Source organism: Onychostruthus taczanowskii, unplaced genomic scaffold (genome assembly GCF_017590055.1).
Source record: "Onychostruthus taczanowskii isolate IOZ18803 unplaced genomic scaffold, ASM1759005v1 scaffold197, whole genome shotgun sequence".
NCBI classification, from domain to species: Eukaryota; Metazoa; Chordata; class Aves; order Passeriformes; family Passeridae; genus Onychostruthus; species Onychostruthus taczanowskii.
Genome location: NW_024499206.1, coordinates 457,031 through 471,939, shown reverse-complemented (window position 1 = coordinate 471,939; position 14,909 = coordinate 457,031). Strand labels below are relative to the sequence as shown.

The 14,909-nt window shown below is 46.7% G+C and overlaps 1 protein-coding gene across 1 annotated transcript in view; it reads left to right on the top strand.

The window, feature by feature from the left end:
* NPEPPS (aminopeptidase puromycin sensitive) overlaps window positions 1-14,909 on the top strand; it is a 39,429-nt gene that overhangs the window by 2,595 nt on the left and 21,925 nt on the right. The window contains 2 exon segments of the mRNA XM_041402331.1: window positions 5,676-5,760; window positions 14,251-14,328. Of these exon segments, the coding sequence (XP_041258265.1) occupies window positions 5,676-5,760; window positions 14,251-14,328 (163 nt within the window).

The following is a 14,909-nucleotide window of genomic DNA, read 5'->3' as shown; positions in this document are numbered from 1 at the left end:
GTAAACTCATTGAGGCAAAAGTGGGTTTGTGTTAAAACACAAAATTTTGGATTTTTGGGTGGGGGAAGTACACGTGCTGCCTCCTCTTGAAGATGCAGTTTCTTGAATCCCAATCAGTAATAACTGCCAGCTCCTCTGCTCCATCCCAGCTGGATAATGGCAATAATCCACACCAGTGATGCTTCCCGAGCCACAGGGTGACTTCTGAGGCTCTGACACCAAAAATAAAAACCCCCAAAAACCTGGAAAAAAGTTTCCAGAGCCTCCAAAGTGCTTTGTTTGCTTTGTTATTTGGCATCTTTAAGAGCAGGGTGGAATTAGTGCAGGCTGTGGTGTTTAGTCAAGGTATTACAAGTAAACACTTGATCATTCTTACTCACTCCAGTAATAGGATTTGCAGCCCTCTGTGAGAATTTGGGGCTTTCAAACCCTAAAAAAAAAAAATGTCCCAGCCTTGGCTTTGGGGCAGGACACTCGTGTTGGCTTTAGGACCTATAAATAACCTGCAGCACTTTGTGCCACAATAATAAATGTTGCCACTTGCATGGCAACTCCAGATAATCTTCAGGGGATAAAACCTCTGCTGATGCAAAAGATAAGAGGTGGCAGCAGATTCCAAAGGCTGGGAAGAGGAGTGGGGACCTGTTTGTGGTTTGTTCCCGTGCTCAGCTCAGGGAATTGTCCCCCCTGGATAAAGGAATGAGCCTGAAACCTTGACAGGTTGGATTCCACAGCCCTTTTTGGAGCTGTGCTTCTGGAGGCTCTGGTAACCCAGCTATTGCGATTTTGACCGGTTATTCCAGATTTTTAAATAATATAATTTGTGGCCACATGAATACTTTTGAAGTCCGTGCAGTTGTGTAACAATTACATAAACTGACAGTACATAATTCCCATTTATCACAGCCGAAAACCCCAAAAAATCCTTAAATGAACTGTTTCACAAGGAAGCCTGGTCCCAGCTGGGACGGAGTGTGGCTGTGGGAGAGCCAGGGCTGGAACAGAGTCTCCTGCTCACACTCCTGTGATTGTTCTGCCACTTATGTCATCTCCCAGCATTTCAGCTTGATTTGTGGAGGGCGTGGGGATGCCTCTCCACCAGCACAATTAAGATTGTGGGGTGGAAATGGTTCATTTTCATTATTCCTCTGTTAGTTGGAGCTTTAATTACGCCAGCCTTGGCTCTCAGGGCCTGGTTATCAGCACAGGGCACTTGCATTACTCAGTGTCTGGGTCAAACTTTACTTTTTTCTTTTTTTTCCCCACTTTTTTGGCTCTTGGGAGGGTTGGAACAAAGGAGGGATGTGTGGCCCTGGTGTTGTCCAGCAGCAGAAACAAAGCTTTGGAGCTTTTGAATTGGATTTTTTAATGCTGGAGGATCACCTGCGAGGGGCAGGGCTGCCTCCCCGCTTCCTGCTGTTTCCCTGCCCATGAATTCCCTGCCTTGCAGCTGATTCACTCCCCTGCCTGCAAACTCCACCGGGGTGCTCCTTGATTGTGGAACAACTTATCTGGGCAGAATTTACAGCCCTGCCTCTCGAATCCCCGCCGCTGCAGCATTTCATGCATCTCTGGCAGGTTTAGCAACGTTTAACTGCTTGTCTGCTGCTTTTTATAGGTTCGTGATGCAAGCTGTGCTGGCCTGAGGAATGTGTAGGGCTGGTTAAAGATTAATGGTGACACTCTGGGGTGGGATCCTGGGGAAATGGAGCTGGCTGGGTGTAGTGTTTGTGCTCCTGGGGAGAGGGGAACCCGTCCAGGATAAATCCTCTGCTCTCCAGCCTTGGAATTTGCATTTCCAGCTCGTTCAGTTAAACCTGGAGTGGAGGGTTAAAGGGCCTGGCAGCACCTCAGGGCTCTCCTCGTCTCATCAGCTCAAAAATGGGGTTTTTTTACCCTTCTCCCCCCAAAAAAGCTCCTTGAGCCCCATAATTCCCCAGACTGGGTGGATTTGCAGCGACCACCAAGGGATTTGCTCACCCTGTGGATCCAACACCTCTGGAGCTGGGTGTGCTTTGGAAGCAAGGGAACTTTTCCAGTGGGCCAATTAGTCCTGGCCTTGTTAATTTTACTCCTTGCCCGCTGGAATTTGCTGGAGATGCAGGTTAATAAATCTCTTTGTTGTTCTCCTCATTGAAGGTTTGAATTCTTACAGAAGACAAGCCCTGGAACACAAACCCAGAGCAAATTTAGGTGCCTATTTTTAGAGAGAAAATAGCTAAAAACACACGCAGTTGTTGTAGTGCTGCTTTTAGAAAAGGGCTCTGGAGCTGTGTGACAAGATTGGAATTATCTGGAATTAATTTTGGCTCCAGGAGATCCCTTTGGATGCACCTCAGCCTGTATTTCAGGTAGGCTGGGGTTCAAATCCCTCTTCCTGATATCCTAAAACATTGGAAAAATATTTTCCATTAAATCCTTTCCTGCTTTGACCACCACAAGCTTTACAGCACCTTTAGGTTTTCTTTGGTGGAGATAAAAAAATCAACATTTTTAACTCTTCTTCCATCAAACATTAAACTTTTTTTAGAGGGGATTTCAGCTCTTTTCTCCTGCTGGATGAATTTTCCCTTCCCTGCTCGTGGTGCCTGAGTCTGACCTCAAAATAGTGTTTGAATTCTGGTTAATTCAGTCTTCAACTTCATTCATCAAAAGCCAGGAGTTTGCAGTCCTGAACCATTCCTTCCCTCCAGGTATTCCTCTTGGCCCACCTGGTTTCTGAGCTGTGCAGAACTGCTCTTCTCTCAATTATTTAAATTTAATTAATTAATTTTCTTGCTGAAAAGTCTATTTCTGATTTATTTCTGATGTTCCAGAGCAAGGTGAAGCAGGGTGACAACCCCACACGTTGCTGACTGCTTCTACCTTACACAGAAATCTGCTTTTTTTGGGCCTTTAATACATAAAAATCACTGAATGAACATAATCTCTTCCTTCCAGAACGTGGCATTTTGGAAGGATAAAATTTCATTTTTAAGTGAATTAGTTTTTGAGCTGTTCCTGGCCATCAGTGCCCCGTGCTGGGACAGGTTCTGCTCCTGTTCTGTTTTTGTTCTCACAGGTGTGGCTGCACCTCTGAGCAGGGAGGAGGCTCCTGCTGGAGCCTGGCTGGCAGCAGGAAAAATTCATTTTCCCCTCAGAATTAAACTCTCAGAAGGTGCTGAGCTCTGCAGGCAGAATTTCTGCCTGTACACTGAATTTCACCCTTTTTTCTTTTTTGGGATAGCTTAAAAAATGAGCTTTTTTACCCTCCTGGCTCATTTTAGATATTTTCTACTATGCTGCCCTCTCGTAAAACTGGTTTGATATTGGTAGGAAGTGAGGAAAAATACCTAAAAATAGATAAATGCCTGTTTAAGGAGCCTCTGGATTTTCTCTGCTTAAACCTAAACTTTCTTATTTTGCAGGCTCAGTGCTCCACTGAAAGTTGTGTCCTGGAAAAAGTTGTTTTTTAAAGATCAAGCCCATTGTTAAACTGACATTGTCTGCAATTTGGACAGCTCCGAATCCAGAGAGATTTGGGTTTATAGATTGAATAAAGGTCTCCAGACACTTATAAAAAGCTTTTCTCATCCTGATTTTTCTGTGCTTTAGAAAAACCTTGAGAAACCCCCCAAGCTCCAGTATTGTGGTAAAAACTGTTGAGCCTTGATTTTTGGGTTTGGGGGAAGCTTTGTAATTTTTCAGTTTTATGCACTCAGAATTAAAAAAAAAAAAAAAAACAAAGTGGATTTCAGGTTGTAAATCTTTCCTGGAAAAGTTAAATCTACCCTGTGTCACCTCAGCTGTTAGACTTGCTCTCAGTGCTTTGCAAAAACTCTGTTTTCACAGTCAGGTTGGGTTTATTAATTACAATTAATTTGATTTTAATTCCATCACGAGGTGGAAACAGCTGTGCTGCACCTCTCGGTGTGACACCACCGCAGGGGAGCAGGACTGGGGGGAGGCACCCAAAAAGTGCAAAACATAACATTTCTTTGCATAGTATTTATGAATTAAACGATTCCAGGGATGTTTGTCAGGTCAGAGGGGTCGGGGTGGGTGGGGCTGGTCCTCCCTCATGGGGTCCAGCTCAGGGCTGGGCCATCCCACACCTGTGGAATCACACATTTGAGTTCCTCAGTCCTCCCTTCTCCATGAGGTGACTCAAATTTGGGTTTTGTGTCCCAGGTGACCATTCCTGGTTCATTCCCAGCTCCTCCCCTCACTCAGGTCCCAGGCCCTGGTGGCACAGGCAGGGCTGGGGGACACCTGAGCCTTTCCTTGTGGCTTTACAAACAAAACAAAATCATAATTAGTGTGCTGCCTGCGAGGTGAGCCGGCCTGAGCACGCACAGGGCGTGGAATCGTGGAACTGGGGCTGGAAGGGACCTGCAGTGCCATCCAGTGCCACCCTGCCATGGGCAGGGCACCCCTTCAGTGGGCCATTCCCGGGATCCAGGGCAGCCACAGCTTCCCTGGGAACCCCATCCCAGGGAGGGATTCCTTCCTAATGTCCCACCCCACCCTGTCCTCTGGCAGTTCAAACCCACTCCCCCTTTCCCTGGCACTCTTCAATTCATTCCATTTTCCTTCCTGCCTCCTTTCAGGGAGCCTGAACCCAGGTCACCCCTAAGCCTGCTCTTCTCCAGGCTGAACAATCCCACCTTTCCCACTTTTTTTCCCAGCTTTTCCTCCCAGCAGAGCTGCTCCCTCCCTCGGATCCCCTCCTCTGCACTCTCCTTGTCCAGACCCCGGGCTGGAGGCAGCTCCAGCGTGTTCCTGCTGCCCAGTTCAGGCATGGATACCTGCAATGATGGGTGCAGGTTATTCAGAGCATTTTAAGGTTATAGTAATGAGGGAAAACAAAACAGGGATGGACTTTCTTAGGCTTTAATGAGCTCATTCTGGGGTAGGAAGCAGTTTCTTTATGCCTGTGTTAAATCTGGCTGGTTGTTACAGAAATTTTTACTCCTTTATTTAAGAAACTGCTGGTGCCTCCTGCTAGAAATCCTACCCTGGACAAGCTGGATTCCCAGCTTGATCCAGCCTGATCATTGTGGTGGTTCCAGCCATAAATGTCTGAATAACTCCCTGGTTTAACTCCCAAATATTTTGCCCCTTTGTAATTAATTTTTATTTAATTTGAATTCCTCTGTATTCAGGCTCTCGCGTTCAAGCAGAGAACTGGCACAGCCCCACGGTTTATTCCTACGCTGGGAGCTGGCACTTGGTAAATAAAGCAAAGTGTGAGGAGCCAAGAGCTGGCAGAAGGGAAGCTCCCAGGAAAGGGGAAGGAGAATCTCCTGGCAGATGTTTTTCAGTGAGGAGTTCTGACAGCCTGGAGCACGCACAGAGGTTGTGTTGGTGCTATCTCCAAAGGAGGTTTTCACTCTGCTCTCCCTTAGGCCGTGCCCAAAGGAGGCTGATGGGCTCAGGATCTGTTTTTATTGGGTTTGGAGTCCCAGGCCTGCACAAGGGCCCCATTGTGAAGTTTTCAGCCCTGTTTTTTACCCAGCATTAAACAATTCCCAGTGGAGACGAGCGGCTGAGCACAGCTCGTGCTCTGCAGTACCTCCTTCTCCTTCCCCATCCCAAACACCCAACCCTCCTTCAAACAGCTGCAGGTGCTTTTTAGATGGGTGAGAGCTGAGAATTCCCATTTCTTCCTGGCGCTGATGGCGTTTCTGTTGCAGGTGAAAAATGCAACCAACCAAATCGTGATGAACTGCGCCGACATCGACATCATCACCGCGTCCTACGCCCCGGAAGGAGACGAAGGTAGGAGCCCTGCTTGCTTTCGTTTCTGCCTCTGCAGCTGCTGCCAGCAGCCCAGCAGCTCTGATAACAAAGTGATGGCATGGTTGGATCAGCCCAGCCTCGCCCTGGAAGCACAGAATTCCTTACCTTGGCTCCCTGCTGGCCCTCATGGCTGCCACTGGTGTTATGGTGAAGAATTCCTTCAGCTGGGTTGTGGTAAAGAATTCCTTCAGTTGGGTTATGGTAAAAAATTCCTTCAGCTGGGTTATGGAAAAGAATTCCTTCAGCTGGGTTGTGGTAGAGAATTCCTTCAGTTGGGTTATGGTGAAGAATTCCTTCAGTTGGGTTATGGTGAAGAATTCCTTCAGAATTCCTTCAGTTGGGTTATGGTGAAGAATTCCTTCAGAATTCCTTCAGCTGGGTTGTGGTGAAGGAATTCCTTCAGTTGGGTTATGGTAAAGAATTCCTTCAGCTGGGTTATGGTGAAGAATTCCTTCAGAATTCCTTCAGCTGGGTTGTGGTGAAGGAATTCCTTCAGTTGGGTTATGGTAAAAAATTCCTTCAGCTGGGTTGTGGTGAAGGAATTCCTTCAGTTGGGTTATGGTAAAGAAACTCTTTCATTTGTGTTTTGGTAAAAAATTCCTTCATTTATTTTATGGTAAGAATTCCTTCATTTGTGTTATGGTGAAGGAATTCCTTCAGCTGTGTTACAGGAAAGGAATTCCTTCATTTGTGTTATGGTAAGAATTCCTTCATTTGTGTTTTGGGAAAGGAATTCCTTCATTGTAAAGAATGCCTTCAATCTCCTCCACCTCTCCTGAGGGGTGTAGGCAGAGGATGCTGGGCTGCTTTGATATTATTTTTATATCCTGATATCATGTAAACTTCTGAGAACTTCTGTGCCTATGGATTTGGGAATATTGACAAAATCCCTGACAGGGAATGCATCAGTAACAGCCTGCAGAAGGAAATAGTCCCAGGAAAGGGTTTGGAAAGCACAGAAAACACTTAATTGGCATTTAGCAGGATTTTTGAGTGTTGGACAGCATGGAAAAATGTGCTTGTGAGGAGGAGACCAGGGTGGGATCCAGCTCAGGGAAAGGCTGGGAGCTCCTGGAGAAGTTTGTGACACTCAGCTGCAGCCAGTGACTTCCCCAGGTCTGTCTGGGGGGATTTGCAGACACCAAAGGCCTTCAGCAGCTGAGGTGTGACCTGGAGGAGCTGTCTCACCGTGGGCACGGCCTTGCTGGGCTCTCAGGGGGCTCTGCCCTTCAGCTGCTCCTGAGCCCTGCAGGGAGCAGGAATCCCGTTCCACAGGGAATGCCCCTTTCCGTGAGGAACATACCACAGAACACTTGCTTAGAGGAGTGCTTAGGGACTATGGGATGGTGATGGATGGGGGAAGGTGTTCTTTGGGCAGATCTAAACTTGGTTATTTGTGCACAGCTGGACACAGGGGAGGAGAGGGCTGGAGAGAGGGGAGGAGAGGGCTGGATAAAGGGGAGGAAAGGGCTGGATAAAGGGGAGGAGAGGGATGGATAAAGGGGAGGAAAGGGCTGGATAAAGGGGAGGAGAGGGCTGGATAAAGGGGAGGAAAGGGCTGGATAAAGGGGAGGAGAGGGCTGGAAGGTGAGGAGAGGGCTGGATAAAGGTGAGGAGAGGGCTGGATAAAGGTGAGGAGAGGGCTGGATAAAGGTGAGGAGAGGGCTGGATAAAGGTGAGGAGAGGGCTGGATAAAGGTGAGGAGAGGGCTGGATAAAGGTGAGGAGAGGGCTGGAGAGAGGGAAGGAAAGTGTTTGGAGACCTGAAGAAGAAGAGGAATGTGAATTTCTGCACTGGGTTTTGTGGGGCTGACTCCAGCTCTGTTGGCCCATGGATTTGCACAGGGAAGAGCCAGGGCTGGCAGCACCCAGGGACAGTGCGAGGGTCCCTGGAGGGCAGGGGTGCCACTGGGTGGGATCTGAGGTCCCCCCCGCCCCAAAAGGCTCTGGAATCCCGGGATCCCGAGCAGAACGTCCCCACCCAGCTCTGCATTTGAGCAGGATTGATTTCTTTTTCGGTTCTGAAGGATGCTTTGGGCGTGAGGAAGCTGCTCGGGGAGGAGGGCGTGTGTGGGAAAGCAGAGCTCAGCTCAGAAAGGGCCCCGGAGGAGAATGTCCCCAAGTGTACCCCGGCTGTCCCTGCCCCTGCCTGCTGGTGGGCTATTAATTATTAATTAGGAGAAATACCTTCTGAGGGGTTACTGCTCCTCCTGAGTAACGAGGAGATAACGAGGGAAGAGCAGAGCGACAGGAATTCCAGAGTTTGTCACTGAGAAAATGGAAATAAAGGGGAAAAGCACCCAGGAATTCCAGAATTTGTCATGGAAAGTTAAAATTAATAATATTAAAATGAATAAAAGGGAAAGGATAAATTGAGAATGCTAAAGTTAATAAGGTTAGAATGAAGAAAATGAAAATTAAAACATGAAAATAGAACGAAAAGAATGAAATGAAAAGAATAAAATTAATCAAATTAAACTTATGATAATAAATAGAATTCAAATTTATAATTAAAATTATATTGAAATAGCTTAAAAATTAAAAATATTTAGAAATTTTAAAATAAATTTTTAAAAATATATAAAACCAATGAATTCCCATGGTCACACCCAGGCTCCACGGGGTTAAAAGCAGATCTGAGGGATTTGGGAACGTGCCAAGGAGCAGAATGGCTTTGGAAGGAGAATTGGCACCTGTTGATACCCTGTGCTCGGGGATGGGAGCTGTGGAACTGCTCCCCAAAAATGAGCCCTGCAGACATCAGCTCCTGGGAGCTCACCCCTGGAACCGGGCAGGAGTTGATGGTGCTTGTAAAGAATTGTCACCCTGCCTTCTGTGGGCAGGAGTTGGTCTCACCCTCGCTAAAAATAACAAATAATTGGGAATTGATCTCCTTTCCCAGCCTGAAAAGCAGTGCTGGCACAGAGATTTCATCTGGCAGACCCCAGTTCCTTGTTTAAGGAGCTGGTCTACTGACTTTTGTGCAGAATAATTTGGTTTTTTGCCCAGTCCTTGTCAGCGCCCCTGCCCTGCAGGTTGTGGCTGCAGCTCCGTGTGCCCCCGAGGGCACAGCACAGGGCAGGACTTTGGAATTGCAATGCAGGTCTGCAGGGAAATCAGATTATTGCCCAACGTTGGACAGGAAGCTCAGGGAGGATCCCCACAGCCTTAAAGTCAGAGGGAGGAATTTTTGCTGAGTAACAACAGAGCAGCAAGAACTGAGCAACAAAAGCAGCAGAGTGAGCACTGGGGAGCAGAAATTCCTCAGTTTCATCCCAAAACTCAGCTTGGTCTGTGCCAGCAATGCTGTAATGGAACAAAGCTGCTCAAAGCACCAGAGCTTTCCATGGCTGCATTCAAGCTGCCTGGGCAGTTTTATATTTTATTTTCTCCCCAGAGCTGGTTTGCCTTTTTGTTTTTTGGTTTTTTTCTTGGGGTTTTTTTGTTTGTTTGTTTGTTTTTTGGGTTTTTTTGGGGTTTTTGTAACATTTCCAGTGGAATTTTATCACCGAGGTGTGCACGTGTCCTGATGGATGCCTTGGCTCAGGAAGAGCAAGGATGAGCTGGAGATTCAGAAAAATGTCAGTTTTTGGAAGGGGCTGAGTTTCATCCTGGGGATGTGAAGGAGTTTGGAGCTTCCTGCGAATCCTCTCTCAGCTGTGGAATTGGGGAGTTTGTTTGGAATCCCCTCAGATCCTGGGGGTCCAGAGGAGTTCCTGAGCATCCAGCTGGGGATGCAGCAGCTCTGGGGGTGTTTGTGCAGGGAGGTTTGGGTTGTGCTCAGACCTGAGGAGGTTTTTGGGGACTGAATTCGTTATTTTGGTCTTTTCCTTCTCCATGTGATGGGGATGGGCCTGGATGTTACACCAGAGATTTGGGTGCTGGTTAAAAAAAGAAACAAATAAAAAAACCCCCCAAAAAACAAAAGAAATCAATCAAAAAAACCCAAACCAAATCAACCAACAAACCAACCAAAAAACCCAAACCAACCAAAAAACCCAAAGCAACCAAAAAACCCAAAACCCAAACCAAATCAACCAAAAAACAAACAAAAAACCCAAACCAACCAAAAAACCCAAAACCCAAACCAAATCAACCAAAAAACAAACCAAATCAACCAAAAAACAAACGAAATCAACCAACCAACAAACCAAAAAACCCAAATCAACCAAAAAACAAACCAAATCAACCAAAAAACAAATGAAATCAACCAACAAACAAACCAAAAAACCCAAATCAACCAAAAAACCCAAACCAACCAAAAACCCCAAAACCCAAACCAAACCGACCAAAAAAACCCAAACAAACCAACCAAAACAATTAAACCCAAACCTTAACTACCCAGTGACTTCTCCACACCAAGGAATGGCTCCTTGAAAAATTTCCATCTTGGAAAAAAATTCCATTTTGGGAAAATTTCCACTCTGAAAACCCCGCTTTGCAGGAAGGCGCGGTTTGCTCTGGCCTTGCGGGGTCGGGGCCCTCGGGGGTCCATTCCATTTTGAGAAAAATTCCATTTTGGGAAAATTCCCATTCTGAAAAGCCCGCTTTGCAGGAAGGTTTGCTCTGGCCTTTTACAAAAAAACCCAAACCAACCAAAAACCCCAAAACCCAAACCAAACCAACCAAAAAACCCAAACCAACCAAAAACCCCAAAACCCAAACCAAACCGATCAAAAAACCCAAACAAACCAACTAAAACAATTAAACCCAAACCTTAACTACCCAGTGACTTCTCCACACCACGGAAGGGCTCCTTGAAAAATTTCCATCTTGGAAAAAAATTCCATTTTGAGAAAAGCTCCATTCTGAAAAAAATTCCATCTTTAAAAAAAAAAAAAAATCCATTTAAAAAAAAAAAAAAAACCTCTGTCTTGAAAAAAAATTCCATTTTGAGAAAAATTCCATTTTGAAAAAAATTCCATTTTGAGAAAAATTCCATTTTGGGAAAATTCCCATTCTGAAAAGCCCGCTTTGCAGGAAGGTTTGCTCTGGCCTTTTGGGGTCGGGGCCCTCGGGGGTCCAGCTCTGGGCTCCAGCAGGGTTTGGGATCATCCATGGCTGGATCCCTCTGCAGGAAATGGGATTTATTCCAAACTCTCCCACTCCAGCTCCTCAAACCTGCAGCAGTCCCTCTCCACTTTGTGCATTTTTCTGATTTAAGTGGGAATCTTACTCCTAGGCGCTTCCTCCCTTGATTTTCATTTTCTCCCGTCTTATCTTCTTTTTCTCCATGACAAAAATTTTTTAAAATCCCTTTTTTTTTTTCCTCCAGCTCTGGCAGCTTTTCTTTCCCCAGCCCGGGCTGTGCTGCAATGTGCAAGTGATTAACTTGCAACCTTGCAGTGCCAAATGCAGAGCTGGGCTCTTCTCTGCAGGAGCTTTTGCGTTCCGGAGCCTCTGCTGCGCTCAGCCCCGCCAGGAGCAGCTCCCCTGACTCCAGCAGAAAGCATTGCCCAGTGTTTTCCATGCTTTGTTGCTCTGGATTAAATTATTGCCATTGAATAAGGAGTTTAAACAAATAACCTTCAAAAACAAAGGCAAAAAAACAAACAAACAAACAAAAAAAAAACCCAAAACCTCAAAACATACCACCAAAAAAACCAAAAAAACAAAAAAAAACCCCAACCCAAAAAGACACCCCCCCCCCCAAAAAAAAAAAAAAAGAAAAAAAAAAAAAAAAAAAAAAAAAAAAAAAGAGTGAAAATGTAATTTGGACTCTTTGGTTCTTGCCCTGCTGTTTTGGGGTGTGATTTGTAAGGAGCTGCTTGGAGATTCAGAAATCCCTGGAGCTTTCAGTGTTTCCTCTTCCAGCCTCAGTGATGTTCACCTCTTATTCTTTTTGGGACAAGTTAAAACTTCCAAAGCAGCAGAAATTCCACAAATTCAAAGCCAAACAGAGAGCCTGCAATTGAGAGAGGAGGAGGAGGAAAGCTGACATCCATGGTCAGCCTTTGGCAGAAGCTCCACACGTTCCTGTGTGCTCCTGAGTCCCAGGAGGCTGCAGGATCAGATCCTTGCCTTTGGAAGCTGTAAAAAAAAAAATAAAAAATATATATATATAATTTTTATCTTGTAGCCTTGCCGTGGTGGTGTTTAAAAACCCCCCAAAGTCCAGGTGGGGAGCATTGCTGCCCCCCTGGTCTGATCAGGGACTCTGAGCACGGTCCAGCAGCAGGATTCCTCAGCTGATCAATGGCTATTGATTGATTTATTGATGAATCAGTACATTCCCAGCAGGTCCTGCCCCTCTCTGCCCAGGGTGGCCCTCATTGCTCTGGTGGACTCTGGAGATAACCAGGACCAAAATCAGCAGCCAGCTCCTCTCTGCTGGACCCCAACCCAGCAGGATTGTTCTCCTCCAGATCTTCCTCTCCTGGCTCATTTTCTGCCTCGGTATCCCCAGTTTTAAGAAGAAAACTCAGACTTTCATTTTTGATTTTTGATATTTGCTGGCAGCTGGGTGTCCTCGGATGGATTCTTCTTCAGTGCTCAACTCAGCTGATTTGTAAAATCTTGGAAATCCTCAGCACGGATCAGAAGAGCCTAAAATTGAGCCTACAATTGATCCTGTGGAGATTTTTTTTAATATAATTATTCCTGGGCTGTGTTTTGCTGTATTGTGCTCAGCACGGATCAGAAGAGCCTAAAATTGAGCCTGCAATTGATCCTGTGGAGATTTTTTTTTAATATAATTATTCCTGCCCTGTGTTTTGCTGTGTTGTTGGAGCCTTTCAGTGCTCTGCACCCCAGCACTGTGGTTAACCCAGACTAAACCCTGAGCAGAGCTCTGTGAAACCTGTACTTAAACCTAATTCCTTCCTGCAGCTGCTGCGCTGAGCAGAGGTTGGAATTAGCTCTGTTCAAGGCTGGAATCACAGAGCTCTGTTCAAGGCTGGAATCACAGAGCTCCAGAGCAAACAGCTCTGTTCAAGGCTGGAATCACAGAGCTCCAGAACAATCAGCTCTGTTCAAGGCTGGAATCACACAGCTCTGTAAGGCTGGAATCACAGAGCTCCAGAACAATTAGCTCTGTTCAAGGCTGGAATCACAGAGCTCCAGAACAATCAGCTCTGTTCAAGGCTGGAATCACACAGCTCCAGAACAATTAGCTCTGTTCAAGGCTGGAATCACACAGCTCTGTTCAAGGCTGGAATCACAGAGCTCCAGAACAATTAGCTCTGTTCAAGGCTGGAATCACAGAGCTCCAGAACAATCAGCTCTGTTCAAGGCTGGAATCACACAGCTCCAGAGCAATCAGCTCTGTTCAAGGCTGGAATCACAGAGCTCCAGAACAAACAGCTCTGTTCAAGGCTGGAATCACACAGCTCCAGAACAATCAGCTCTGCAAATTCCAGCTCAGCAGCCAAGCCAGCTTCCCTTTCCCTCGGGCACCCTGGAGCATCCCGCAGGGGCTGAAACCCAACGCCAGGAGTGACACCCGAGCAGGAAAACGAGTCCTTTTGTGGCCAAAGCTGTGGTTTCAGCCTGCCTCTGTCCTTCAAGGCCTTGCTCGAGCAGCAGGGTTTGTTCTGGGCTGAGGAGTGCCTGGCTGTGTCCGGGCTTGCCGCCCTTGGCAGCTGAAGGTGCTGGCTTGGAGCAGATTTCGGGTTCTTGGATGATCATTTCTTACAGGTTGCAGCAGTGGCTGAGCACGGAGGGAGCAGAGTGAGGTTCTCTGGGGTTATTGCAGGGTTTTTTGGCTGAATGAGAACAGATCCACATCCCCTTGGAGGATGTGGTGGAATAGGAAGGGAGAAGCAGCACCAGGTGCTCCAGGACAGTCTCATCCCCGTGCACAGTTTGGATTTTTGCATCTACAAATCTCACTCCTAGGTGCTTCCTCCCTTTGTTTTCATTGTCCTGTGCTGTGTAAATACCGAATTACCCCATTTTTGGGTGCCTTTGGCATCCTCTCCCTGAGCAGAGCAGGAGCCCCAAAGTAGGGCCCTGCTTCAGAAGGCATTTCTGAAATAAAATCAACATTTATTTTGTGGTTAAATCCAAGCAACCCCCCCTCATTGCTGTGGAGATTAATGGGATTTTCAGAGTGAGAGCCACAAATTAGGTAAATAAATCCTAAGCATCCTGTTTGGGATAATTAATGGGAATCCTGCTGCACTGATGGGAATGTTTACCAGCAAGGGCAGCAGTTTGGGGCTGTATTCACCATTCCTGGGGCACAGATCCCATTTTTCCTGCAGGTTTTTCAGCACCATTTCTCTCCTGGAATTCCCACCATGATGTTCCCAGGACACACAAATCCCAATTTTCCTGCAGGTTTGGGGTTTTTCAGCCCAACTTTCCCCACCACGAGGGAGGATTCCTGTTCCTGTGGTTCCTCACATGGAATGGCTCAGGATTCACTCAGAGCTGTCGAGCTCAGCTGCTTTGGGTGAATTTGCAGAGTTTGGAGCCCAAACCCCTTTCCAGGAGGGTTCTGATCCCAGTGATGCTTTTCCCTTTGCAGAGGTTCACGCCACAGGGTTCAACTACCAAAACGAGGATGAAAAGGTCACTCTGTCCTTCCCCAGCACCCTGCAGAAAGGTAAGAGCCTTCCCTCCCTCCCTCCCTCCCTCCCTCCCTCTGGGGCCTTGCAATTCCTTCCTGGAATTCCCCACTCGGCTGTGGAGCCTCTGGAATTGCAGATTTGGGCTGATTTGTGCTGAAATTTGCCCCCAGCCCCCTGAGCAATGGAGCTTTCCCTGCTGCTGGGAGGCAGCAGCAGCTCCTGCCTCTGCTCTGGGCACGGGGAACTTTGGGATTAGTGCAGGATTTTCCTCCCTGCCCACCCCGGGGTTTTTCTGAGGATGCTCCAGCTCTGAGCAGCCCCTTGGTTGTCAAAACTCCACTCCTTGCTTTGGATAAAGCTTCATTTCATCTGGAAATGTACTTTTTTTTTAATAATTTCACCTGGATGAGCACTAATAAGAGACTGTGTGATGATGACGATGATGATGAAGCTGGAGTGTTTGATCCTGTGGATCCTGGCCAGCTCAGCTTTCCCTTTATTTGCACTGAGACACCCAGGGCAGATCTGGATTTATTTATTTATTAATAATTTTATCAGGACAAACAGCACTAAGAGGTTGTGGGATGATGATGATGATGATGATGATGATGATGAT